The sequence below is a fragment of the Microtus pennsylvanicus genome, chromosome 10, assembly GCF_037038515.1.
Source record: "Microtus pennsylvanicus isolate mMicPen1 chromosome 10, mMicPen1.hap1, whole genome shotgun sequence".
NCBI lineage: Eukaryota > Metazoa > Chordata > Mammalia > Rodentia > Cricetidae > Microtus > Microtus pennsylvanicus.
In genome coordinates this window covers 9,821,362-9,849,266 of record NC_134588.1, presented here as the reverse complement: position 1 = coordinate 9,849,266, position 27,905 = coordinate 9,821,362, and the positions used below count along the sequence as shown (strand labels likewise).

At 39.3% G+C, this 27,905-nt stretch overlaps 1 protein-coding gene across 2 annotated transcripts in view; it reads left to right on the top strand.

The window, feature by feature from the left end:
- Cntnap5 (contactin associated protein family member 5) overlaps nt 1–27,905 on the top strand; it is a 964,156-nt gene that overhangs the window by 807,561 nt on the left and 128,690 nt on the right. For both annotated transcript variants that reach the window (XM_075987656.1, XM_075987657.1), the window contains exons 15-18: nt 182–309; nt 480–650; nt 9,671–9,889; nt 18,994–19,233. In XM_075987656.1, coding sequence (XP_075843771.1) covers nt 182–309; nt 480–650; nt 9,671–9,889; nt 18,994–19,233 — 758 coding nt within the window. The remainder of the gene's footprint in view (nt 1–181; nt 310–479; nt 651–9,670; nt 9,890–18,993; nt 19,234–27,905) is intronic.

The window sequence follows — 27,905 nt, the reverse complement described above, 5'->3', positions numbered from 1 at the left end:
ATTGGTATCCCAACTATTCATATAGGCCCAGAGATGAAAGGCCTTCTGTATATGTTCCTCCCAACCCTAGCCAGGCTGAATCCAATCCAAGTCACTTTGCAAAGAGGGGTCTTGACACAGATTCCCTAGATAATCTACATTTCCCTTCCTTTTTCCCCCCCTTTAAATTTGTGTTTCTCAGGACAAAGGATACTGGCTTTCTTTCCTTCAAAGATCACTTGCCTGTTACTCAGATAATTATCACTGATACCAACAGATCAAACTCAGAAGCTGCTTGGAGAATTGGCCCCTTGCGTTGCTATGGTGACCGTGAGTACTACATCCCTTTTTTTCTGAATTGCATGAGCAGAAGATGTTTTGGGTCCCTTATCCCTTTTCCTTTTAGTGTCCTTTCAGTATTAAAAATTACCCATGAGCCCATTGTTTCCTATACCTGGTGGAAAGACACAATCCATGTTGAAGGACTCTCTGCTTCACAGGGCACTACTGGAATGCTGTCTCGTTTTCTACCGAAGCTTCTTACCTCCACTTTCCTACCTTCCATGCCGAATTCAGCGCTGACATTTCCTTCTTTTTTAAAACCACCGCTTTATCTGGAGTTTTCCTAGAGAACCTTGGCATTAAAGACTTCATCCGTCTTGAAATGAGCTGTAAGTGCCTTCATTTATGAGTTTGATGTCAGTGGTCCATGGAGAGGGCTTCTTTTTATCTCTATCACCAGCCACCGTACCGACTTTAAGTATCAAGCTAATATCACCAGTTATCAGTAGAACTAACTCTGAAGCTGTCAGATCCCTGCTAATGTGTTATGACTTAGGATGTTCTATCATCATTGGTTGGTTGTTTTATAAGATCCCTGCTAATGTGCTATGACTTAGGATGTTCTATCATCATTGGTTAGCTGTTTAATAAGGGATACGTGCATTCCAGGAGTATCTGTGCATTCCTCTTGCAGGCTCCAATCTCTACTACAACATTGTTATCCCTTACCTGTTGCTTTAAGTTTCCATGCATCAGGATTGCACTCTGTGGGAAGCAGGGATAATTGCTATTGAACATTCTCCTCATATTTGTGGTCCATATTAGTACTATACCCATGCTTCAGAAGTCATTTTTTGGGAAGGCAGCTCAACCAATAAAGCACATACATGCAAGCCTGAGGACCTGATTCAGTTCCCCAGAACTCATGTAACATAGCCAGGCATTACCATGCCAGAGGAAGCACAGACAGGTGGAGCCCTGCAGCTCCTCTTGCATAATTGGTGAGCTCCAGGTTCAGTGAGAGATTCTGTTTAAAATATGAGGCGGAGAATCATTGAGGAGGAACTTGGACATTGACCTCTGGCAAGTCTGAGCACATCTTGACCAGGTAATACACACACACACACACACACACACGCATGCATGTATGCACAATTCAATTTCTTCTCTTGCCCCAATAGGAGAGGGTAACAAGTCAGTGATAATTTATGCCAGTTTCCCTCATCTTTCTTGCCTGTAGCAGTGTGCGTTCAGGGTTAACTGCATGGATTACAACTTTGTAATAGCCCTGCCCCCATCTGTGGGATCTGTGCTTTACCGATCATTAAGCCAAATGGACACTAAAGGAATATGGACGACAAGACATTCATTCTACAGGGGGACACTGCATATCAGCATGCTAACAAAAATACATGAAAGCACAAAAAAGGAAAAATTTTCAATTATTAATTTTCATGAAAATGGAAAAATAGCAATAATTTAGTCTCTTTTAGTAATAAGAACTTTAAAAGTCTGCCCAGAAGTTTGATTTTCTGCAATGTTGTCAATGACTTCATATAAGTTGATTTCCTATAGCTGCTTTTGTTCAAATAAAACTACAAATTGTACTAGCCCATTTATCTTTTATTGCATTTAGAAGAAATATTTTTATTCATTTTTGATACGATTGTTTTTTTCATAAAAAGTCATAGATATTTAAAAAGTTTGGAAAGAATTTTCAGCTTAAGGACAAGTTTGGTAAAGTAAACCATTTTTATTTCAACTCCAAAAATTATAACACTCTCCATAACGTTTTAACCAGGCCCAATTCTAATGATTTCAAAATATCTAAATAATCAAAAATCTTTCCAGCAACTATTTTAATGCAGAATTCATCACAGGTTTTTCTCCACATTGGGTAGATACTAAACAGACCTCTTTCGGGTGTGCAATGGCTAGAGCTCTTCTGATTTCTGTGTTGACACTTGTGTCACTCTGTGGACTCTCATGTTAGAGTCTGATTACAGAGGAAAGTGTGAGTCATACAGATGGAAGGCGGACACTGCCTAGTTGTTCCTCCAAACACACGCACCTGGTTCTCATGGAGCCAGTGGAGCTTAGGAGGCTACTCTCTAGGGTATAACTTTTACTATGCAACAAGCAGTAAATTGGACTTATTTAAGAGTCACACATGTATTATTAAAAATTGACAGTGACTTTAGGGTGTGTTGTGTTTGTACATGCATTTGGTGCAGGAGTGCTAAATCATCAAAACATTTTAGAATTACTAGTGGATCATGATTATAAAACCACACACAAACAAGTAAACAAACAGATATTCAGTGCTTGAGAGATAGCCCAGTCAATAAAGTCCTTACTCTGCAAGCATGATAACCTGAATTTTATCTACCGGTCTCAAGTAAAAAGTAAAGAGCCAGATGTGGTGTAGTGGTTTGTGCTTATAATCCCAGTTTGGGGAGACCAAGAGAGTCCTTTAGCCTGTGAGAATCTCCGTGTCAGAGAACACGGTTTGGGGGTAATCCTGAGGAACGACGCCAATATTGTCCTCTAGCCACTTCATGAATGTGCATGCACGTGAATGAACACACCTGCTCACTTATGTACCAGCATGAGTGTGAATACATAAAAACACAGATAAATACATAAAAATAAACATTAGAACTATTTTAGCTACCCTTTCTGTTGCTTTTAAGTTCCTTACACTAAGTGGACTCCATTACCTGTACCCCGCCTCGCTCTTATTCTTCTCTTGACCACAACCTACTTGAGCTTGTCCTTGAGCATCCCTCTACCCTTGTGAAGTGGACGTTTTCCAATAGTGTGAGTGAGGTGATTGGCCGTATCAGAGTGATGTAACTCCATGAGATACCCTTGAAAGCTAAGCAAGCATCTTATCCACAGATATTGGAAATTTGAGCGTTCCCCAACAAAAGACAAGTACATTTGCAGAGGGCATGGTGGAGGGGTTTGTGGGTCTCCAGCAAATGGGGGAGCGGCTAAGTGTTTCTTATGCAGTTGCAGACTACACGCAGGAAAAGTAAGTTTCTCCATGTAACTTTTCATTAATTGTTCAAGGACACAAGCTACTAATGGGGGAAGATCTTATGATTTTTGTGTAAAATAAAAATCCTTCGTACCTAACTTGCTCAGACTCTGAAGAGCAGGTTGAATACCAACCATTCCACAGTGTGGACATAATAACCTCAATGTAAAATTTAATAAAAAAAAAAACAGGCCCTAAAGCGTTTTCATTCATTAAAGCCGAAATCAATGTTATGGTATATTATCACAAGATAATCACCAGTGATTGAGTGTTAATTACAGATCAGTGTCCAATTTGTTTGTGCTTTGTAGCAGTTCACTCTGCCCTTCAGGCTGTACCATTTTTTTAGAATTCAATTTAGCATTAAATTATTTAAAAACACACAAATGAAACCTGTAATGTAATTGTTTGATGTTTACCATCATCATACTCTCAATTATTACTTTTTAAAACACAAACATTTTGCATTAAATATTTTTCAGTGAATGACCTGAAAATAGATGCAGTTCAGTAGTAGAGTGAAGAACTGGCTAGCATATGTAAGATCCCAAGTTCAGTCCCTACAATAGAAAATAAGCAAATACATAAACATAAAATCAACAAACTCTAAGGTTCCATATTCCCTAAATTTATGAAGATTATTGTTCTTGTTACTACTGTTATTACGGGGCAGAAGCTCTAACAAGATATCAAAAAAGATATCTCTACCCATGGTAACACCAAAGGCCATGTGGATGTCCAGGGTCTAGGCAACAAACTGTAGCCATTGTCAAGTCTAAGGGCCATGCTGCCACACGGACGTACCAACCCGGGTAGTCTGTGCTGCCACACAAGGCCGTGGTATTCCGGGCCTGGGTTGCTGCCAAGGGTCATGTCTGGATCTATGGTCCTGCTACAGCTGAGGTCTGTGATGATGCCTATTTTCAGTGTTGCAGCAAGGGTTCACAGGAATTATACATGTTGAAATCAAAGGGCCATGCTGATCTGGCTCTGCCCCTCACTGGCCCCGGGAATTTTGGTTCTGGACCTTGCTGGATACTATAGCAGGTGAGTTGGCCCCACCCCCATGAGAAAGCTCTCCCTTCCACGTGGGAGAGATGTCCCCAACCCTTATCAGGTGTTGTTGGAGGCTGTTAGTTCGTTCCTGGTTGCCCTGACCTGAAATATTCACAAAGAAGCTATATTAATTACTACACTGCTTGGCCAATGACTCTAGTGTATTACTAACAAGCTCTTATATGTTAAATTAACCCATTCCTATTATTTTATATTTTTCCACGAGGCTCATGGCCTACAGGCAAAGTTTCAGAGAGCTCCAGTGGAGGAATCTGTGTTCTGCGTGCAGCTACAGGGCTTCTCCCTGAATCTGCCTACTCTCTCTATATATCTTTTCCAGACTGGATATATTCTGTTAATCCATTGGCCAAAAGCAGTTTCTTTATTAACCAATGATACAGAGGGGAATCACACATCACCTCCCATTTTCTGTCTAAATAAAAAGAAAGATTTTAACATTAACATAGTAAAATTACATATAACAAAACTGGTATCAAGCAAAAATTACTGTTACAACATTTATTTCTACTTTAGAGCATGAGACTCTTAATCTCAGGTTTGTGGGTTCGGCCTCCATATTGAGCACCAATTTGTTGGCAGAAGCTGCTCGTTCGTTTCCAACTTCCCTGACTCAAAATAACCACACAGAAACTATATTATTTAAACCACTGCTTGGCCAATAGGTTAAGTATACTGCTAGCTAGCTCTTATAACTTAAATTAACTCATTTCTATTATTTTATATTTTACCATGAGGCTTGCGGCCTACTGGCAAGGTTCCAGCTGGCTCTGATGGGGATATCTGTCTCCTGTGGTGACTACATTGCTTCTCACTGACTTGTATCTTCCAGCCTGGCTACATTCTATTAAGCCATTGGACAAAAGCAGATTCTTTATTAACCAACAAAAGCAACACATATACGGAAGGGCTTCCCACACCAACCATGGACATAGGAGTCCTTGCCTGGATGAGATGGGCCTAGGAAAGCAAGATCTGCATCTCCCCTGAGGGATATAGCCCCAGTGGTCCTGACCAAGTAGTTCAACTACCAAAGAGACCCACATCCTGAGCCTTGGGTTGGTCCACCCTAACATCTTCCCCGTCTGTGACCTGCTGTAATGCATGAAGAGACTGTCCATGACTTGTGACAACAGTAGGATACGTGAGAGGGGTACTGGTGAGAGTCCAGTGATGCTGGTGTGCTAGAGGCTAATTGGTGTACAGTAGATACACTGCAGCAACCAATGGCACAAAGATGAATGAGGAGGTCTTGGAAAGACAGAGGAGCGAGGTGCTTTGGTTTTTGTTTTCAGTTGACTTTTTGGAGCATTTTTTTGAGGGATGCTGCAGGAGTGAGGGGATCATGGAGGGACTGGAAGGTGAGTGGGATTTGGGTGCATGATGTGAAATACCCAAAGAATTAATAAACAATTATGTCACAAAAAGTAGAAAAGGTCTAAAAGTATATTACTGAGATTTGCATCTTAGTTCTTCCAGCCACTGTGACAACTTTTGCTCAGTTCCTTCACTTATGAAATAGTCCTGTCAAGTGTGTATTGAGGCCCAACTGAATTCAATAACGGAAAATGCTTAGCAGTATTTCTGGCTTGTGTGATGCACTTAATAAATGTTAATGTTTTTGCTAATGTTATTTCACTGATTCTTCAACATCCAGGAGTGGTTTACATATTATTGGTCTTTGATAGTTACTTCAATAAATATCAGCATTATCAAAACATTTAAAAAGACTTTTACAAGGACCCAAGCTTATATAGAAAAGGCAGACAGCATTAAGTTCCATAGCTATTACACAGAGAAACCCTGTCTCAAAAAAGAAAACAAGCAAACAAACAAAGCAAATAAACCAAAGCAAAACAGCAGCAACAATGAAAAGAAAAAAAACAAGATAAAGAGGAAGTGCAGCATTTATTCATTTTGAGGAGTCTAGCCATGGTTTTGCCAGAGCTATATACAGACAAGCAGAGGAGTCGGGGTTGGGCTTGTAGTAAGTAAGTGAGCTTACTCTAATCAAGCACAGTGTTAGTGGCCTGGTCTGTGATAAGTAAAAGTTCGCACAGCACTGTTTCTCAACCTTTCTAATGCTTTTACCGTTTAATGCAGTTCCTCATGTTGTGGTGACCCCAAGCATAAAATTATTTTTGTTGCTACTTCAAACCTATAATTTTACTATTCTTATGAAGTATAATGTAAATATCTGATATGTAGGATATCTGATGTGTGACCCCTGTGAAAGAGTCATTCAACCCCCAAAGTGTTATGACCCACAAGTTGAGAGTCACTGTTCTACAGCTTGCAGATGAGCTGGAGAGACAGACAGTAGTCAGATCATATGGTACAGGTGATGCATGGTATAGCCAACCTTTGCACAGACAAGAAACCCAACTTGGTGACAGAATTCAGTAATCACAGCAGAACATCAAGCCTCCTACAAAGATATGCTGTCTGATGGTAGCCTAATATCTTTAAGACTAATCATCAGGGAAAATTTTACCCAAATCTGCCCCATATTCTTATGAATCTTTTTCTCTCTCCTTCTCTCTCTCTCTCTATCTCTCTCTCTATCTCTCTCTCTCTCTCTCTGTGTGTGTGTGTGTGTGTGTGTGTGTGTGTGAGAGAGAGAGAGAGAGAGAGAGAGAGAGAGAGAGAGAGAGAGAGAGAGAGAAAGAGAGAGAAAACCAGTCATCTCTCAATAAAGATTTGATTTTGAAATGGGAAGATTTTCAAGATGAAACCACTGATCTAAGTAAGAAATAAAAAATATATCCAAAAAGTGGTGGTGTGTGTGGCTTTAATCCCAGCAGCGGGAAAGCAAAAACAGGGTTATGTCTCTGAATTCAAGGCCAGTCTGGTCTACCAAAGAAGTTCCAGGACAGCCAGAGATACACAGAGAAACACTGTCTCAACAAATAAAAAGGAAGAAAGACAGAAAGTGAGTGATATAGAGAAAGAGAAAGGGAGAAGGTAAGAAGGAAAGAAAAAAAATGGAGGCAAAAGGGATGGTTCACTGGCTAATAGCACTAGCTCTTCTTACAGAGGGCCATTTTCAGTTCCCAGCACCTATATGGTGATTCCAGCCATCTGCAATGCCAGTTTTAGGGGATCCATTACCCTCTTCTGGCTTCTGTCAACATCAGACTTGCATGTGTTACACAGGCATAGTCAGGTAAAGCATACTTACAAAATTACTTAATCCTGAGTACCTGAGTTTAACCCTCAGAGCACACAGTAAAAAATCTGGTGTGGTGGCATGTGCTATAATCCCACTATTGAGAAAAAGAGACTTGGCTTGTCAACCAGCCTGGCCTTATCAGTAAGCTTCAGGAAAATAAGAAACTCTTTCAAAAATAAAGTGGATGTCACCTGAGTCATGACATCTGAGGTTGACCTTTAGCCTCCACATGCACCCACAAATATGTACAACACACACCACACACACACATACAAACACACATCATACACATGAATATGTATATACTTGGACATGCACACACCACCAACAACAACAAAAAGAAAACAAGGAGGGAGAGGAGAAAAAGGAAAGAAAGGAAAAAGGGGGAAGGATAAAAGAGAAACAAAATGAAATGAAAAAGGTAGATTCATAAAATGGTTCAAGGAACCATTTTTTAATTCTTTATTGCCTCATCTGTTCGTTTCAATCCCATTCTTTCAATGAATGGCTTTGTAAACTAAACAAATTTTCCTGCATTGGAAAAATCACATGATACAGAAATAATACAACCATCATTTATGAGCATCTAGTCTTCTCCAAAGACAGTTTGAATAGTTAATCAAGATTAACATGTTGATTTGTTTCCCCAAGAGAATTATTTTGTTTAGAGAGGCTACCATTGTGCACATTTTTATCCTTTACTAAAGCCCCTACAAAATTTCACAAATGAAAGGCATTAATATTGAGCATCACTGAAAAGGAAAATAAAAAGGTGCTGGATAAGTATGGTCTGCAATGTCAAAATGCTGGAGCTGAACTTTGGCAAGGAGCAATGTTCACCGTGCAGTCTGTGCCAGCACATGCAGACTGGAAACAGAGTAAAGAATGTAACTGTTCAATTCACTTTCTTTTCAGTGTTTAGGTTAGGGCTACAGCACAAGGGATATTGTTACTCACATTGATCTTTTCACTTCAGCGAACTCTATCTAGATCTGCCCTCACAATCTTCTCCAGAGGCTTATCTCATAGGTGCTTCTAGAGCCTGTTGATAGTTAACCATCAGGCTCACAATGCTGACCATTGCTAATACCATCATTACATTTGCCATTGTAACCAACATCACTACCATCTGAGGTACTATCACCATGCTCTCCAATATCCCTTCTTCCAGAGTTCATCCCTACTATTCAATAACATCACCACAATTTCCATGATTATTATTAATACCACCACCAGCATGACCAGAACCATTACTATCTTCATTGCCACCATCATTTTAATATTATCAGTATTAATATTAATGAATAGCTGTCAATTGATTTCCATAATATATTGTGAAAAAAGAGGGAAAACTTTCTGGATAGTATCCAACAAGGAGGGTGGGGTTCTGAGTCATTTAAAGCAGTGCTATTTTCAGAGTTTTTCCACTGGACAAGCAACGGACATAAAATCCATCTTAATATTTTAAATATTCATTTTTATTTAAGTGTATGTTTCTCTGTGGGTATGTACATATGTGTTCAGGATCCAGTGTAGGTCAGAGAGCAATCATATCCCTGGCACTGGAGTTTTAGGCAGTCATGGGCTAAACCATCTGAGTGTTGGGAGCTGAGCTCTGATTCTCTGCAAGAGTAGCATATGCTCTTACCCATTGAACTTTCTTTCCAGCCTGATTTTGGCATTTTCAGGCATGGAAATACAAGAGTTTGGATCACATACATTGACTAAATATCCCTACAAGTGGTACTGTTGTTCTAAAGATATGGGTCTCTGCAGCTTGAAGATGATTGCCTAGCCCCTTGTGTACAGTTGGACACAGGTAAAACCAGGGTAGACCAAGGAGACCAAGAGCCTCAGCAGAGATTCAGACAGATACAAATGCCACAGGTTCTTGCTACCTGTATTGAAGAACAGGAATAACTCAAGTGGACAGTGTATAGAACACATGCATTCTTAGTCTTTAGCAGTTGATAATGCTGATGGTGATCCAAGTGTTCCAGGGAGTCCAGAGATGTCCTCTCCACATTGATGGAGATTGATTTTCCCTAAATATCCTGAACATGCTTGTGCCTGCAACACACTGACAATGGTTTTCATCCTTCTTTCTTGTTTGGCTACAGCTCCTTCTGAGGTCACATTTGCCATTGATGTTGGGAATGGCCCTGTTGAGCTCCTCGTCCAGTCCCCTTCTCCTCTGAATGACAACCAATGGCATTATATCCGGGCTGAGAGAAACCTCAAGGAGACCTCCCTCCAGCTGGACAATCTTCCTCGAAGTACAAGGGAGACCTCAGAGGAAGGCCATTTCCGACTTCAGCTGAATAGCCAGTTGTTTGTAGGTAGGATACATCATACAGCATACTTTGTACTAAATACTTACAAGGTAGTTTTTTGCCCTAGCTCAAGAAAACTTCCTGGTATTTTACACAAAAAAACTAAATATGTTATTATTTTTACTATTTGTTTCATTTTATAAATTGTTTTATTCTAGCTTCATAAATCATCAAAATAAAGTTTGTGCTACTCCTTTACAAAATTAGGAGCTGTCTCAGATTGTTTTGGTACTGTTTCTCATTGTATGTTTTGTGTTCGGATATCTATGGAATTTTATGTTTTGACTTATTGTAATAAAAATTTACAGCATAGATATAGAGATTCTAGCCCGTCATTTTTCTTAGTGCCCCAAATCCTAATTACTATTGTTAACAGTGTGATCAAAAAGTTTGACTAACCCAAAGAAGTTCAGTTTTCAGGTGTAAAAAATAGGAAGTGTGCTGACTGGATTTATGTCAGCGTGACACCAGCTATATACTTAAAAGAGGGATTCTCAGTTGAGAAAATGTTATATATATCCAACTTGCTTTTGATCACAACAATAGAAAAACTAACTAAGGTAAGGTGGTACTCATTCCCTGATTGAGACTCAGTATTAGCAACTATATTATCTGTGAATACGTGGCCACTGACAGTGGTGGGAGTGGATATGTTCAGAAGTCACTCCCTTTTCCCTTTTGAATTTGTTCCTTCTTTTTTTCCCCATTCTTCCTCCCTTTTCCCTTACTCATTTCTCCCATCAATAGTCACAGAGAAACCAATATTATTCAAACATTTCTTGTCTGATAGTGGGTATAGAAATATGAATTAAGAATAGTCAATGTTTTTCAGGGTGCTTGTGCGTGTGTGTGTGTGTGTGTGTGCGTGTGTGTGTTTGTGTATAAGTGTGGGCATGTGCCTTGTGTGCATGCTTGTATGTATGCATGCCTGTATATGTATGAGTCTGTGTGTGTGTGTGAGAGAGAGAGAGAGACAGAGAGACAGAGACAGAGAGACAGAGAAAGGATGGGGAATATTTTAGATATGCTCGTCTAGTACTGATATAAGACCAGGAATTATACTGTTTTCTATCAATGCAATATATCACTGTATAGCTCACCATGAGTCATGAAACTCCACCTTCAGTCCTTGTGCATTTTTCATTTGTTTTCTTTATATGTGGGCTAATGTCATTTCTGAAGCTGAAAATATGACCACTGAAAACACAATTGCTAAAGGAAAAGAGATAGGAGAATTCGAGAACATCAGATTTTCATAGCATCACCCACCATACATGTATCTTCATTAGCTGTGTTTCACACATCCACTAGAATCTAATATCAAGTGATTTAAAACCTTCGAATGATTATAGGTCTTTTCCGTAATTAATAACTCCTGTATGTAATTATATTTACTACTGAAAAAATTTTAATTTATTTTGCTGTTTTAGTTCTACTTAAACATCACATTTTATTCTTGGAAGAAGTTTGCTACTCATCAAGATTTAATATCTTTTTTGGTGGAATCAGTTCAAGTATTTTATAATTTTCATAAATTATACTCCATGTGAAAGTCTAATTTATCTTTAGTCAGTGTTTTTGAATCTTTCTATCTGAACCAGAAACTAAAGGTGGAGGATTTGTTTTTTTTATGCCATCATAGCTACCTGACTATCCCAAGAAAAGAGATGAGGTGAACTTTGGACAACTTAAAATGGAAGAGAAGCAGCAGTGTTTTGTGCCAAGTTCTTTTCACTAGACATTTAAATTGATCAGAAATCAGTGAGTTGTACAAGCATGTGAATAGGACTGAATGAGACACCTTGACAGAGTTGTAGCCAAGGTCAGTCTAATGAGCATGCTCACTTCTGTTATTCTTCCCTCCAGTGAGTCCCATCTTAGTAATTACTGTGCTTTCTTTGAGTTTATCTCCATGAAATCGAAAAGGGGGAAACTGCTGTTAAAGGCCATCTTTGTCTGCTGGCTTATGCCTCACTGTTTAGTGTTCAGTAATAGGTATATTTGCAGATGTTATCAGGTCAAAGGCAGTTGAAGAACCAACAACTGCATTTTTGTGCAATTTATCTGTGCAATGAATGAATGAATGAACTTTTTTCTTACTTACTCCCCTCATTTCCTATCCAGTTGCTGTGATAAAATGTCCCAGTAAAAGCACCAGGGTTGTATAGTTCCATGGTAGAATCCATCACTAGGAAAAGTAGAGGCAAAAACTTTAAACAGCTCTTCACATCCACAGTCAAGAATAGAGAGGGAATGAATACATTCATGGGTACTTTCAGTTCACTTTTCTTTTATATTGTCCAGGATCAAATCCAAAAGATAGTGCTACCTACATTTATGATATTTCCTAACACATGAATTAACTTAATCTAGATACCAAAGGACATGCCCAAAGGCCAGACTAATCAAGGCAGTCTCATTGAGAATCTTGTAACAGATAATTCTATATTGCATCAAATTAGCAAAACTAGCTATCACAGTTGTATTACCCAAATGAAGAACTATGTCCTCTATAACTCAGAAATGTGGAGACATTACATGTTTGCCTTTAAAAGATACCATTATTGGAGTATTTTTCTTGACTGGGATAGATTTAGCATGGCATTTTTAAAGTGTCAGTATGGATATACCTTTCCAGCTACCTTTAGTCATGGGAGAATTTTTAAATCAGAGTAGAGTGTCCAGCAGCATTTTGATCACTGGTCTTCTGCTGTGATCAGGCATGCTTTCTGTGTGCCAAACACAGACTGCATCTTATAAGACAGGATGCATCTTCTGGCACTGCACTGGTTATTTCAGTGTGACAGCATGAAAAGTGCTGATCAATCACTCATTGCTTGATGGAGTCCCAGAATCGATATTGTAACTCAACATTGTTTTGTCACCATGAAAGTAAGGGATATCTGCAACAAGGCCATGTTGTCCCCTGCATTGAGTTATTAGAATACAAGAAATTGTATAGAATGTAGCTTTAAATATGTAATGTGTAGCTGAGGTGCAATCTCACCCTTGGGAATTTTGATAGTTCATAATTTATACTTTGTGAGTTTTTATATATGCATATATGTGCGTGGTTTGTATGCATGTTTGCATATGTGTGAGCATATTTTATGTGATCACACATATAAATGTAGAGAGGCAAGAGGTTGGTATCAAGAATAAATAACAAACCAAAGAAGCATTTCCACTAAAGTCTAGTTTACTGAGACAATGAGTTTACTGATTCTTTTTGTCTATTGATTTTTATTGAGCTCTACATTTTTCTCTGCTCCCCTCCCTGCCATCCCCTCCCTTGAACCCTTTCCTAAAGTCCCCATGCTCCCAATTTACTCAGGAGATATTGTCTGTTTCTATGACCCATGTAGATTAGATCTATGTGTGTCTCTCTTAGGGTCCTCATTGTTGTCTAGGTTCTCTGGGATTGTGATTTATGGGCTGGTTTTCCTTGATTTATGTTTAAAAACCACTTATGAGTGAGTACATGTGATAATTGTCTCGCTGGAGCTGGGTTACCTCATTCAAATTGATGTTTTCTAGTTCTATCCATTTGCCTGCAAAATTCAAGATGTTATTATTTTTTCTGCTGTGTAGTACTCCATTGTGTAAACATACCACATTTTCCTTATCCATTCTTCAGTAAAAAGGCATTTAGGTTGTTTCCAGGTTCTGATTATGTCAAACAATGCTGATATGAACATAGATATAGTTGAGTATATGTCCTTGGGGCACTATTGAGCATCCTTTGGATATATACCCAAAGGTGGTACTGCTGGGTCTTGAGGAAGGCTGCAATTTTCTGATATTAACATATAGAAGAATGAAAATAGACTAATATCTATCACCATGCACAAAACTCAAGTCCAGATGGATCAAAGACCTCAACATAAAGCCACCCACACTGAACCTTATAGAAGAGAAAGTGGGAAGTACACTTGAACGCATTGGCACAGGAGACCACTTCCTAAATATAACCACAGTATCATAGACACTGAGAGAAACAATTAATAAATGGGACATGCAGAAACTGAAAAGCTTTTGTAAAGCAAAGGACACGGTCAACAACAAAAAACGATAGCCTACAGAATGGGAAAAGATCTTCACTAACCCCATATTAGATAGAGGTCTGATCTCCAAAATATACAAAGAAATCAAGAAATTGGTCATCAAAAGAACAAATAATCCAATAAATAAATGGAATACAGACATAAATAGAGAACTCTCAATAGAGGAATCTAAAATGACTGAAGACACTTAAGGAAATGTTCAACATCCTTAGTTATCAGAGAGATGCAAATCAAAACAATGTTGAGATTCCATCTTACACCTGTAAGAATGGCCAAGATCAAAAACACTGATGACAACTTATGTTGGAATTTACTGATTTCTTCATGATTACAGATGAGGCTTGCTCACAGAATTTGGGCAGCTCAGGTAGCTGCCACATTGACAGCTCAGTCTTTCCTGAAAAATAACTCAAAAAAGCATCCCTCAAGATTCTGGAACCATTTCCAGGAATGTTGGGGGGAGATGTTAAAGCATATATCATTATTCAAGCTATTGTTATTACTTATATAATTGTTCTGGAACATTAAGTTAAAATTGTTGCATTTGTTTATTTTGTGGAGTATTTGTTTAAATATGCAATGATGTGTTATAATCTTTTATGTTGCATTATTTTAATCTGTAAAGCTATGTTATTTTTCTTGCCTAAAACACTTGATTGTTCAAATAAAGAACTGAATGGCCAATAGCTAGACAGAAGAAAGGATAGGCAAGGATGCCAGATAGGGAGAATAAAAAAGAAGAGAAATCTGGACTCAAGTGATTAACAGAATAAATGACAAAGGAGAAGGAGAAGATGCCTGGGGAGAGTAACTGAAACACACAGTCAACTATGGAGTTAAAAGGAAAGAAAAATGTATAGAATAAATAAAGGTAAAAACATAGTTAAAAAGAAATGGGACAATGTAAGTTAAAATGTTTGCTAGAAAAGCCAAGGTAAAGTTGGGCTTTCATAAGTAATATTAAGTCTCCATGTATTTATTTGGGAGCCAGTAGAAGGTCCCCAAAGAATAAAAAAATAGTTATATATAACCTTTGGATGAGGCTTGTGAATGGTGCAACTTTTGCGTATGTCACGGATCTTTCTTAATGAGCCTCCCTAGAAAGGAATGTTATTATTTGGAAAAAAATAGCTACCAAACAACTGTACATAAGTTAAGATTCAGAAATGCAAAGTGTAAAATATATTAGAATGATGGCTGAAATATGTCTGTGCAAAGACAGCAAAGTAATTCGACCTGCTCTATATGGGTGGAGTCTTGGAAAGAAGTCAGCAAGAAAACCCACACATCATCATCTGATTTCTCAATGGAAAACATATTTGAATTTTGGAAGTATTTTTTTCCATTTAAAAATTGGCAACTTTGGAAAGAAAACATGTCTTAGCAGATACAGGCACTTGCCAAGCTGAAAACCCGAGTTTAGTCCTCAGAACACACATGGTAGAAGGAGAGAATAGACTCTTGCAACATGTCCCTTAAGATGTGTGTACATGTACTTCTGTGTATGCATGCACATGAATGTGTATACATGTATTCGTGGTTTTTTTCTGTATGTTTGTGTTGGCTCTGTGTGCACATGTGTGTATGTATGCGTGTATGTGTGCTTGTGTTGTCTCTATTTTTACATGTACATGTGTGTATAGATGTATTTTTGTGTGTGGTCTATGTGTATGTTTATGGGTATTTGTTCTCTATGTGAGTACATGGATGTATACACGTGTGTGTTTGTGTTGGCATGTTTTTTTTAAATTATTCAACATGTAGCCTAGTCTGTTCATTCCTTATAATAAAAAGAACCTGTCCTATAGATGTTTCTCCTTTGAAAAAAACACAAAATGTAGCCTGAAAAAAGCACAAATTTAGCCCAATGCCTTGTATCATCTTGCTCTATCTGCATGTGGAAGGGCATAGCAGCTAGTCTGGCAAAAATCGCACTACATTTCATATATCTCTGCATCAAGAAGTACATTTTTACGAAAAAAATTGTTCCAGTCACCCCTTCTTCATTTATAAGCTTGTTGACTAAGCCACACACACAAGAAAATGTGCAATAGATCTTGCATTCGCCGTCTCTTCTCGGAGAAAAATGACACTAAGAAGATAGATGAAGAGTTATTCAAATCCACGAAGGGGAGTGACTACAGAGTCGGAGAAACAGAGCAAGTGTTAGACTCCATAAATCCCCCCCTCTTTATTGTGCATAACCCCCAGAAAGAAATAATGAGCCTTCCTTTGTGACCGGCTTGTATGTGCCATTGATTTATCTTGTGGTTAAAGGAGACTTACTCACTGAAATTGAAACAGACAAGACAGTGCAATTGAGGTTTGGCCTCTTGGCCTGCATTCTTATCAGAATTGGAAGCAAACTCAAGGTTTTTCGTTATTTCAGAGTAAGAGACTAGCCTTGTGCCACGGGAATGTTCTATTTTATTCTCTGGACTCAAGCAGTGACTCATGTGTTTCCTGGTCTGGTATCTTACTTACTTTTCTATTGCTGTGACAAGACACCATGGCCAAGAGAATGCTTAGTTTGTGCTCATAGTTACAGATGGTAGAGTATATGACAATCCTGATGGAGAATATGACAACAACCAGGAAGGCATCGCACTGAGGCAATAGCTGAGAGCTTACATCTTGATATGTAAACATGAGGCAGAGAGAACTACCTTGGGATAGCATAGACTTTCGAATCCTCAAAGCCAGTCTCAAGTGACACATATTCTTCAACAAGGTCATACCTCCTAATCCTTTTCAAATGGTTCCACCCACTGGGGAGCAAGTATGCAAACATAATCTTAACAAGGCTATTCTCATTCAAACCATCATACCTGAGCTGGAATAAGCAAAGTATATTTCTAAGCATCTGCGCTGTGATTTTCCAGAGTTCTTCCTGTTTCCATCTCACATCTTACATCACTCTGATTATAGGCATGCATCACATCACCCAGATTTTCCCTAGGTTCTAAGAATCAAACGCAGATCTCCATGTTTGTGAGTTAACTGGCTGACCCATCTCACCAGCATCAATTTACAGTTAATTTTCCTGTTTACATTTATATTTCTTATACAAAAATGGCAAATTTCCAATGCCTATCCTGTCTTCTTTGACAAGCATGCACACAGATCGAGGTACTTTGTAGACCAAATTTATTAGAGTTGTAGCATAAAGTGTAGAGAGGAATGAGTCTCAGCTATGCCATCATATAAACACAGAATATAACTGATGTGTATTTTCTACATTCAGTGTTTCCTCCTGTTCCTTCTTCTCCCCCTTTTTCCTCATCCCCATCCTCCTCCTTTCATTCTCCTGCTCTTCTTTCTATTTTTCATTAGTTCAATAGGCAGACTTTAAGGACTTTTATGCACTCTCCACTCATCTATGATATAACCTTGTGCTCAAGGATAGGATGCTAAATGCCTGTTTTCTATAGCAAGAATGGGCCTCTGACTCTTCTGGGATCTCAGAATTCTCAGCAACCATACATACAGGCAAATGGGATTTAGCTGTACTTTCCACCTTCTTGTCTCTTAGCACACATTTCTCTTACGTCTGGGAAGAGCCGGATTTTCTGTGGAAGAAAACAATGAGAAAGTTTAAATCTGCTCAATGCTCAAGAGATGGTATATAACTGTCTCTTGACAGCATCCAGATGTCTATCTGCTGACAGTCAGATTACAGCCGAAGTCTCAATTTGAGTGGAGAAATCTTATCTGCAAAATAGTATTTTATAGATAAACTCTCAGATCAATAAACAGATAATATATAATGTACCTACTGAGTCTAGGCAGTAGGCGAAGACTCGAGAGAAGGGCCCAGAGGACAGAAGTAACTGAACACACACTATACTCTGTGGTCTACAGTAAACTTTACTATAAAAACATGGAATGAGAGATGGAACAGCTGAAATTTAAAGAATTCAGCGCTCAATATGGAGAAGGACATGGTGCTAAACCCCAATACCTGTCTATCCCTCTTCCAGTGCATAGCCCTGTGCTGCATAACAGGTTGCAGTTTTGTCTCTTTTGTGCACCTGACAGCTCTCTTTGAAATTTGCCAAGAGGCAAAATCTGACTATATCCCTTTTATATCAGATAAAACACACCATAGGCTGCAAAAACTATCCATATTTTATTTATATGCAGAGATCATGGTCATGTAAACATTCATTCTTAAGCATCTAAGAAGAGGTATATCTCTCTCTTAGTCTTGCTCTCTCTATCTGGGAATGTTTTCCTTTGAAACAGGGTCTCATGTTTCCTAAACTGGCCTTGAACATGGTTTATAGTCAAAGCTGACCTTGAACTTCTGATCCTCCAGCCTTCACATCTTTAGTGCTGAGAGTATTGATGTGTACCAAGTTGCTTGCTTTATTCAGTGGTACTGGCAATGGAACTCAGGACTTTATGCATGCCAGGCTAGTACTCTACTAACTAGATTACAGCCGCAGCCCTGACTTCAAGATTCTCTAAATTCATTTCTCTCACTGGGATCTTGAAGAAAAGATCAGCAGCCCTGACAACTCAGTTAAGTGTTAACAAAAAGATGTGACTCTTACAAAATACAATGTTACAGGTCAGCAGAAGGAAAGTGAGATGAAATTACCCTACAGATGAGCTTCCTTCAGAGAGTAATAGCATCAAGACCACAAAAGCCCAACAGCCTGAAATGACAATGAGGAGCTCTTAGGTTCAAAGAGCAAAGAGAAGGCATCTTGATGTTACAGGTTTTCAAGAAGCCGGTCATAAGTCCCACACCAAAAACCCCAATCTCCATGTTAAATTCCATCCTTAGCATCCAGCTTTAACTCAAGGCCCTCTAGGTTCATGACAATAGGGAAGGGGCTGGCCTTCTTTGCAACTACAAAGCTGTGAAGAGCTGGATGATCACAGCAGGCTCTCCCATTGTGCCCAAAGAGAGATCCCATAGCAGGAAGTGGTCTGATTTCTGGGAGAGGGGACAGGCAGAGGTTCTGTGTTCTACCAGTCACATCTATGAAATACAACAAAGACACCTTTCATGTTTTCCTTCTTATTTGTTACCCCTAGGAGGCACATCATCAAGACAGAAGGGCTTTCTTGGATGCATCCGTTCTTTACACTTGAATGGGCAGAAAGTGGACCTGGAAGAAAGGGCAAAGGTCACGTCTGGGGTCAGGCCTGGCTGCCCAGGTCACTGCAGCAGCTATGGAAGCAACTGCCACAATGGTGGCAAGTGTGTGGAAAAGCACAGTGGCTACTCTTGTGACTGTACCAGTTCACCATATGAAGGACCTTTCTGCCAGAAAGGTAAGCTGGGTATGCATGCCACTACTGTGTCCAGTCCAGTAGCATCTGCACACCAAGGTCCGTAATCCCAACACTCCATGTATGTGATACCCTATACCCACGTGGCATGGTCAAGCCAATGGTACCAAAGACTTTGGGAAATATATACTGAAAAGTTTCTACACCCCAATAAGCCTTTCTGCTGACACAATAATCTGAATCAGACTAAATCAAACCATATTAGAAAAGGCACAGGTTTAATAAATACAAATGTTCTCAGGTTACCTTCCAGCCCGCCCACCCCCCAGAGAGGAGACAGGAAAGGAAAATGATAAAACCACATATTTGTTCTCTGGGGAGCAATTTATATACCCTATAGGAATGTTCTTGAGCATCGCTGGGGCCGGGGGGGTCATCATTTGGCAGGCTTTCTTGTGGGCAGAGTCTGAACTGAGGTAACTCACAAGGGAAGGAGCTTGGCGTAGAACTTCCACCCTTACATTCCAGACTCTATGGGTATGTGGATACCAGGGTCTGGGGTGATGCCTTCAACTAAACATTCCAGACTCTTCGGGTATATGAATGTCAGGGGCTAGAGTGATGCTTCCACCCAAATATATACCATTGCTTCTATGTGTGGCAATGATTAAAGCAATATTCTCCATGACCTCAAGCAGTGCCCTGGCTTTGTACTCTCAAGTTCTCCCATGTTAACTTAGCTTAGATCATCAACATAATCATATCCTCTCTCCTAGTATTGGACTTGCATGTTTGCAGGCATTGCAATTGTGCTTGGTCTAGTTGAAAATGGACACATCATCCAGACTAAAGAAATAGCTGGAAACTTACTAACATTTCTAGTTCTGGTACCTCAATTAGAAAATTTATAAAAGGACCACAGAGTTGAGTACAAAATAAGCTATAGAATCACTTAGGCTATCTTTAATTTTTTTTGAAAGTATACATGTGAAGAATATAAAAAAATTATTCAGCCTGGTCTATAAGAGCTAGTTCCAGGACAGGAAGCTACGGAGAAACCCTATCTCAAAAAAATTCAAAAAAATAATTATAGTTATTTTTAAACTTTTGTTTACAAAAAAGAAGAGTTTGCTGTGCACCCAATGTAAACAATGTTAAGAGAACAATATTTAATATTAAAATGAAATATTTTAACTGTTGCAGGGCCCAGTCATTCTACATGACACTAGTTACTATTTTTTACCATGGGTTTTAAGGATAAAACTGTAAGCACTAGAAAAACAGAGCCATCTCTTCAGCTTGTAAATACATTTTCAAGCTCTTCCACCAAGCAATTGTTTTTATTTAGTCTAATTAATCTGTAAATTAAAGAAAAAAAAGGACCCAGTGTTTTTCTTGAAGGGTTCTATAACTTAATTTCTCCTCTCATTCATTCTGTGCTTTTCTTCAACTACTTGGGATTATTTGCTTGTTATTTCCAGGAAACATAATAAAATCCTAGGGAAAACAAAACACTGGAACAAACTTTAGTGCCAACCAGATATTAAGTCAAGAATCAGAGCTTGAATAATAAAATAGCCCCTAACCAATAGCCCTTTACTGAAGACAAAACTTTAAGTTTTTCTATTATGTTTATTTTGTTGAGGGAATTCATGTGCTATAACACACATGTGGCGGTTAGAGGAAAACTTGTGACCACTGGTCCTCTCCTTCTACCATGTGGGTCCATGGGTCAAACTCAGGTCTCAGGTAGGGTGAAAAGTGCTTTTACCCACTGAGCTAACTTGCTAGCCCTAAAACTTTTGTAGATAAGGGCTCATAAACTTATAGCAGTTGTAGCTACTTACACATGGCCTGCAAAAGATCAATCTGGTCAATATCCCACATGGATTTGGAGGGACTCATGAGGCCCTGCCCCTAGCTGACAACCTATTGACAGTTAGTTAACTGATTAGTTGAGGAAGAGTTGGTTTTCTTTAGGGTTATGACCACTGTTCCTGTGTCCATGCTATCTCAGATGGCTTTACATGCATGCCAATAAAGACACCATTAACTATACTCAAAGGGTGATAAATAAATAAATAACATGTAGTTAAGTGGTAGGAAGGGGTTAGAGGAGGTGTGGTAAAAATACATTTGATATGTGTCTCAGTTTGCTTTCTATTGCTATAAAAAATGCCTTGACCAAAAATGACTAGGGGAAGAAGCTGTTTGTTTGGCTTACAAATCACAGCACAATATCAGGGAATGGCAAATAAGAACCCATGGTAGAACTTGAAGGCAGGAAATTGTATTGATAGGAGCAGCGGGCTGCGTCCCGCCACCCGGCTAGCTTTATCCGAAATAATTACAGGTAAACTGTATTCTTTTAAACAGTGCCTGGACCATTAGTTCTAACCTCTTATTGGCTAGCTCTTAAATATTGATCTAACCCATTTCTAATAATCTGTGTAGCCCACGAGGTGGCTTACCAGGGAAGATCTTAACCTGCGGCTGTATCGGGTGGGAGAATCATGGCGACTGCCTGACTTGGCTTCTTTCTCCCAGCATTCTCCTCTGTCTACTCCGCCTACCTAATTTTCTGTCCTACCAGGCCAAGCAGTTTTCTTTATTAGTTAACCAATGAAAGCAACAGGTAAGATACAAAACCCACCTCCATCACGAAATGAAGTAAAATCTATGAAGAAATCCTGCTTACTAGCTTACCCCTCTTGGCTTGCTCAGACTGTTTCCTCGCCAAACCCAGGACCATTTGCCTAGGTGTTTCACTGCCCAGAGTGGGCAGCACTATCCCATCCCACATGAATCATTAATAAAGAAAATGTACACCCAGACTTGCCTATAGGCCAATCTGATGGAGGCATTTTTTTTAAATTAAATTTCCCTCTTCCCAGATTCTCCCACCCTGTGTAAAGTTAACAAAATTAACAAGGACAAATGCCCCCTTGTCAACTTGACACACCAATATATTACTATTAAACCATAACTTTTAATTTCTTGTTTGCCTCTATGATCTCATATTAATATCAGAATATCAGTATCACAAATATAAAACATTCCAGCTTTTTGTGGGGGTGGGGCATTTTTGAGACAGAGTTTTCTATCTAACAGTCCTAGCTCTCCTGGAACTAGCTCTTGTATTCTAATTTTTACAAGTTCCACAGTTTTTAAAAATTTAAACACTTTTAAGTGTTTGTTTCTATTAAATATCTGAAGTCTCTCTAGTATTTATTCTAGTCCCTGAAGTATTTGTTTCTCTAAAATAAAAAATAAGTAACATCCTTTCTTATTTGAAGATAAGAAATAGAGTCCAGTTGCAAGCAAGCTAAAGTAAAACTAAATGTAGACAGTGTAAGAAGCTCAGTGCTTGGCACGGGTACTCACTCATGATCAGACCTTCTGAGGACCTCACCAGCTCCACTTTTCTGGTTCTCCTATCTCTAGTACACATAGCTCCTCTTCTACAGTCAGACCAGCTCTACCCCACAACTGCTGCTTACCTTGTTTGTTTGTCCCACATTCCTGGCATCACTTATATGCTAAGATCTCTATCTTCACCAATGACTCCCTTTGGTGACTCTGACATTACCATATGGTACCAAAGTTCCACTTCTCCCATGACCCCTCTAAAACTGGGGTTTATGCTGTACCTGAAGATATACCTTCATCAACGGTCTCTCATGGTGCTATGCTTCAGCTTCTCTCTACGACAACTTCAATTCTTCAGTTTCACACCACCAATACCAGAACCATTTGGAAGATTCTTAGATGATACCAAGTTTTGTGCCAGCTTGAAATGTAACTGTGGCCTCTCTGGCCTACAGCTTTGTGTACTAACCCTGAGTAAATAGCTCCCAAAAACTTTTGCCATAGTGATGCTGATCTCTTATTAATTACAGCTAATTCCGCAGCTCCACCTGAGCAGCATCTGTTTTCTCAGTGAATTATACCTTTCACCTTCAGAGATTTGTGTTGTGGGAGTCTGCTTGCTTGTTCCTGGCTGCTCAGCCCTGAAATAATCACACAGAAACCATATTATTTGCAATACTGTTTGGCCAGCAGCTTAAACATATTTCTGGCTAATTCATATCCTAAATTAACTTGTCTCCATCAATCTGAGTAATGCCACAAGACAGTGGCTTACTGAGTAAAGTTTTAGTATCTGTCTCTGGTGGGGCTACATGACTTCTCCTGAGTCTGCATTCTTTCTCCCAGTATTCACTTTAGTTTTCCATGTCTACCTATATTCTGCCTTGTGCAGGCCTAAGAGAGTTTCTTTATTAACCAATGGTATTCACTGCATACAGAGGGGAATCCCGCATTACCTCCCCTTTTCTGTTTAAATAAAAGGAAGGTTTTAATTTTAAATTATAACAAAACAGATATTAAGCAAGAATTACAGTTACAATATTTATATCTACTTTATCTTTTATCATAACTAAGGAAAACTATAATTATAACTATCTATTCTTCAACTCCACCAAAGACTCCAGAAGAATGTAGTATTACCCAAGTAAACAGGAAGTTCATTGTGAGCAACCTCCACAACTCTAGAATTGACAGAGACCATCTTGCTGCCTGGATAGTCACCCAAAGTTTTCTGTATCATTGGGGCATTTATCTTAAACCTACAGGCCCATAGTATTCAGGAGACATTTCCATGAAGCAGGAAATTTGAAAATCTGTTTTGCCTTGTAGTGGCAAAGTCCATCAGCTGCTTTCTTCTGTGTCTTGCAGAATGTCTGGTATATTCTCTCATAAAGCAGGAATCCCAAAGGACCATCTCACTTTTAGGCAAATTTAGCAGTCATTTCTCTGTCTGTCCTACATGTCCAATTCATACAGCATAACAGCAAGCAGTCTTGGAAAATAGCAGTTTCTTGCCCAAATGGCTAACAAACTTCCTAAGTAGCTTCTTTGATGCCCATCTTCTTCTTGATGTAGCTTGGGGTTTTGAGGAGCAGATGTGTCTCACTGTCATGAAAAATCTTAAGCTCTTAAAGCATTGTAAATGCCATATTATGAAGGTCTCTGAAAGATTTGAAGAATACGTATAGAAGTGAAATATATATCTATATATCTAGAAAACCTAACATGACTACAAGCTTGAATATTATAGATGACTTTCTATTAACCTGTATTTCTTATGTATTAAATTTTAAAATGAGATACACAACAATAGCTTAATCAAGAGCAGAAATACACATATAACAAAATTGACTTTAAATGTGTATTAATAGACCAAGATCAATACCAATGCAAATTATTCATATCTACGTCATATCCCCCTTTAAATGTAAGCAAACATTTATAGGCAATATTTAGGAATATCGGTGTAATTCTCTCTAAATTGTTACCTGAGTTTTGTTGGGCAAAGTAATTTTTTGGGGTGTTCATGGCAACATTTCAGGGTGTCTTGATCCTTCATATCACATTAATCTGAAAGAAATCCACAGATTCTCATTTTCTGTGGAAACAAATGAAGAACTTCTTTTCCAAAGCAACATATTCTTAGACCCAAATTCTGAAGTCATGATACTTTCATCAAATATATATATATATATATATATATATATATATATATATATATATATATATATGTTGGTTACTCAGATCCTTTACAGTCAAAAAAATCTAAGAAAGCACAGTGATATTCATGATCCAGACTATGTATTTTCTATCATACACGGCTTATTTTTCTCTACTCCTTTTAATCTATGACTATCTGTATTATTTTTAAAGACTTTCTTTTATTTTTTTAAAAAAACATTTACTTCTTTTTATGACTATATTCTTTTTGTCTACCAAGCCAAAGTAAATTTATCCAAACACTGTGACCCAATTAGAGAATTTTTTTTTTATCTGAATCTGTCTTTATTGGGTATCTGTAACTTTCTTCTGAATAGAAGTACTTCTTTAAAAGCTGAGTTACATTACTATGACTAAGGCTACTTCGCTTTTTAGCTCTGCCCAGTCTAACATGTAGGAGGACATCCAGTTATTGCCTCTAAGAGCCATTCTCTCCACCCCAGAATCAGGATCGGGTTGCATCAGGTCTGTGTTGCCAAGAAGCAAGTTGTAGCACTGTGCTCACAAAAGTCATTTCAATGTTCCATAGCCAGACCTCCAGAAAGATACAGAGTTCATGCTGGCAGCACAGCCCAGGAAGTCATTTCAAAGGCAAGGCTTTTTTTTTTTCCCTGCTACCACTGAATCAGGAAGACCTCTCTTAGAAGAGCTGTAACATGCACCAGCAAGCAAAAACCATTATGGGAAAAATAGGAGGCTATACTTTGTTTTTTACTGTCTAGAATTCTTTTTCAAGCTCTCTCAGATTTTATGTGGATTTAGCTAGCTCATACTGGACTGCCAGTTTGTAGTATCAAGATAGTAAATACAAAATATCATACAAACAATCCTGATAAGAGTCTATTTTTCCCCCTGAAACTTAACAAGGCTTCCATCAACTTCTTTGCTTTCAATATTATGTTTCAAATTTTTACAGAATACCCCAGTAGACTCTTAGCACACAGTGTCAAAAATAAAACAGCCCAAAGTGCCAAATACATTCCACGGTCCTCCCTAAAGCAGTACATTTATGTCTATCCAGCAGCATACCATGAAACTGCTCCCAACTTCTGTTTCAGTTTTTCTCTTCTCTTATGATAACTGTTTTGACCAAATTAACTTGGGTTGGAGAGGATTTATCTGGTTTACAGGTCATAGTCCTTCATCAGGAGACAAGGCTGTAACCCAAGACAGGGACCTAGAGACAGGAGCTAAAGCAGAGACCAAGAGGGACATTGTGTACTGGCTTGCTTCCCATGACTTGCTCAGTATGCTTCCTTGGATAATCCAGGAGCACTTGTCCAGTGGTATCACTGTCCAGAGTAGACTTGGATCTCCTACACCAATCATTAATTAAGAAAATGACCTCTACATACTTCCCTACAGGCCAATCTGATGAGGAAATTTTCTCAATTTAAGTTCCCTCTTCCTGGTTTACCTTGACCTTAACAAAGACAACATGCTGGGTTCTCTGACAGAAAGAGTGGGTGTAGAGCCAGAACCACCTGACTCTCCCTAGGGCTGAGCAGGATGATGAGTATAGAACAACCCAGCCATCCCCCACCCGTCCTTGGCCACCAGGAGAAACACACACACTGAATTGGGAATCTATCAAAGCAGGATCGCATTTAAAGTATTGAGCAGGTACTTATATAGTGTTATAATGGGGTTGAGATGGACTGAGGCAGAGTAAAGAACAAGGGCCAATAATATTCTGCCACGCTAGAGGTGGTTGGGCTGAGGTGGGTCTTGGTTGGGTAGCCAGATACAGGTCTCCAAACTCTAGTTAGGCTCAGAAAGTTACACTAGACCTCATGCAAGCTCAAGTTAGGCTCAGGAAATTACACTGGGCCTCACACCCAGGCCTCATGAGGCCCAACATCTCTCCCAGGACCAGCTGCCAAGAGGTGTGTGTGGGGGGATCCTCTTTTATGATGACCATGAGATTGGCCCCAGTGTCTATAAGGAACCTAAAGGTTCTATCTCATATTGTTAGGACCATCTTTGGTCTTAGTCTGGGTATCAAAGGTCCAATGTGTTTTGACTGCCCTTTCCCCCTTATTTAAAAGGGCTAGAGATGGCCCCTCAGGGAGTTTAAAGGCTTTCTTTAGAGATTGAACTTGGACCTACAATCCCTTGTCCAATGGAATCTCTTTTTGTACCAGGGGCATAAGGTGTGTGGCACATCAGACTTGGCTGGAACTGGCAGACTGAATTCCAAAGCAGGATTTTTTTTAAATTCTAAAGTGGGATTTTGTTTAGTCAGGTACAATGAACTTGGTTCCAAAGCAGGATTTTGTTTAGTAAAGAACTGCCCCATTTTTAATGGGGGTATACTCACCCACTCACCCACAGACCAATTGGCCCATCATCGTTTCTTCCATTCCTTATATGGGGCACCAATCTGCCGGGTTCTCTGGCAGAAAGCTGGAACTCCCAGACTCTCCCTGAGGCTGAGCAGGATGGTGAGTACAACCCAGCCACCCTCCCCACCCCTATGGCCATTGGGGAGAAACACACCCACTGAATCAGGAGTCTGTCAAGCAGGATCTTGTTTAATGATATCAAGCAGGGACTTATACCGGGTTGTGATAGGGGTGGAGAAGCTTGGGATGGGTGGAGGTGGAGTAAGGAACAAGGGCCAATAATATTCTGACATGCTAGAGGTGGCTGGGCTGAGGCGGGTCTAGGTTGGATAGCCAGAGAAAGGTCTCCAAACTGTATCTAGGCTCAGGAAGTTAGACTAGGCCTCACAACAAGCCAAGTTAGGCTAAGGAAATTACACTGGGCCTCCCGCCTGGGCCTCATGAGGCCAAACAACAACATGTAATTAAAAAATACATTATAAATTAATTCAAAGACAAAGGTGTTCTCAGTTTTCACATGGGGAAAACTCCGCTACCACTCTCTGCAAGGTTGGAGGACCTTCATGAGTAGTCCCCTCATTACAAGGAGCAAATGCAGATACAGGCCAGACATGACACCAAAGTTTACAGTGTCCTGTAGCCTCTGTGTCAAAATCTTCTGGGGGGGTGGACTTGAACAAAGACCCTTCCTGCATCTCTCAAGGGACATCCAAATATCACCTAACCCATCCTATAGCTGTAGCTTCACTGTTACAGGCCCCTTTCCTCCAACATTTGTAT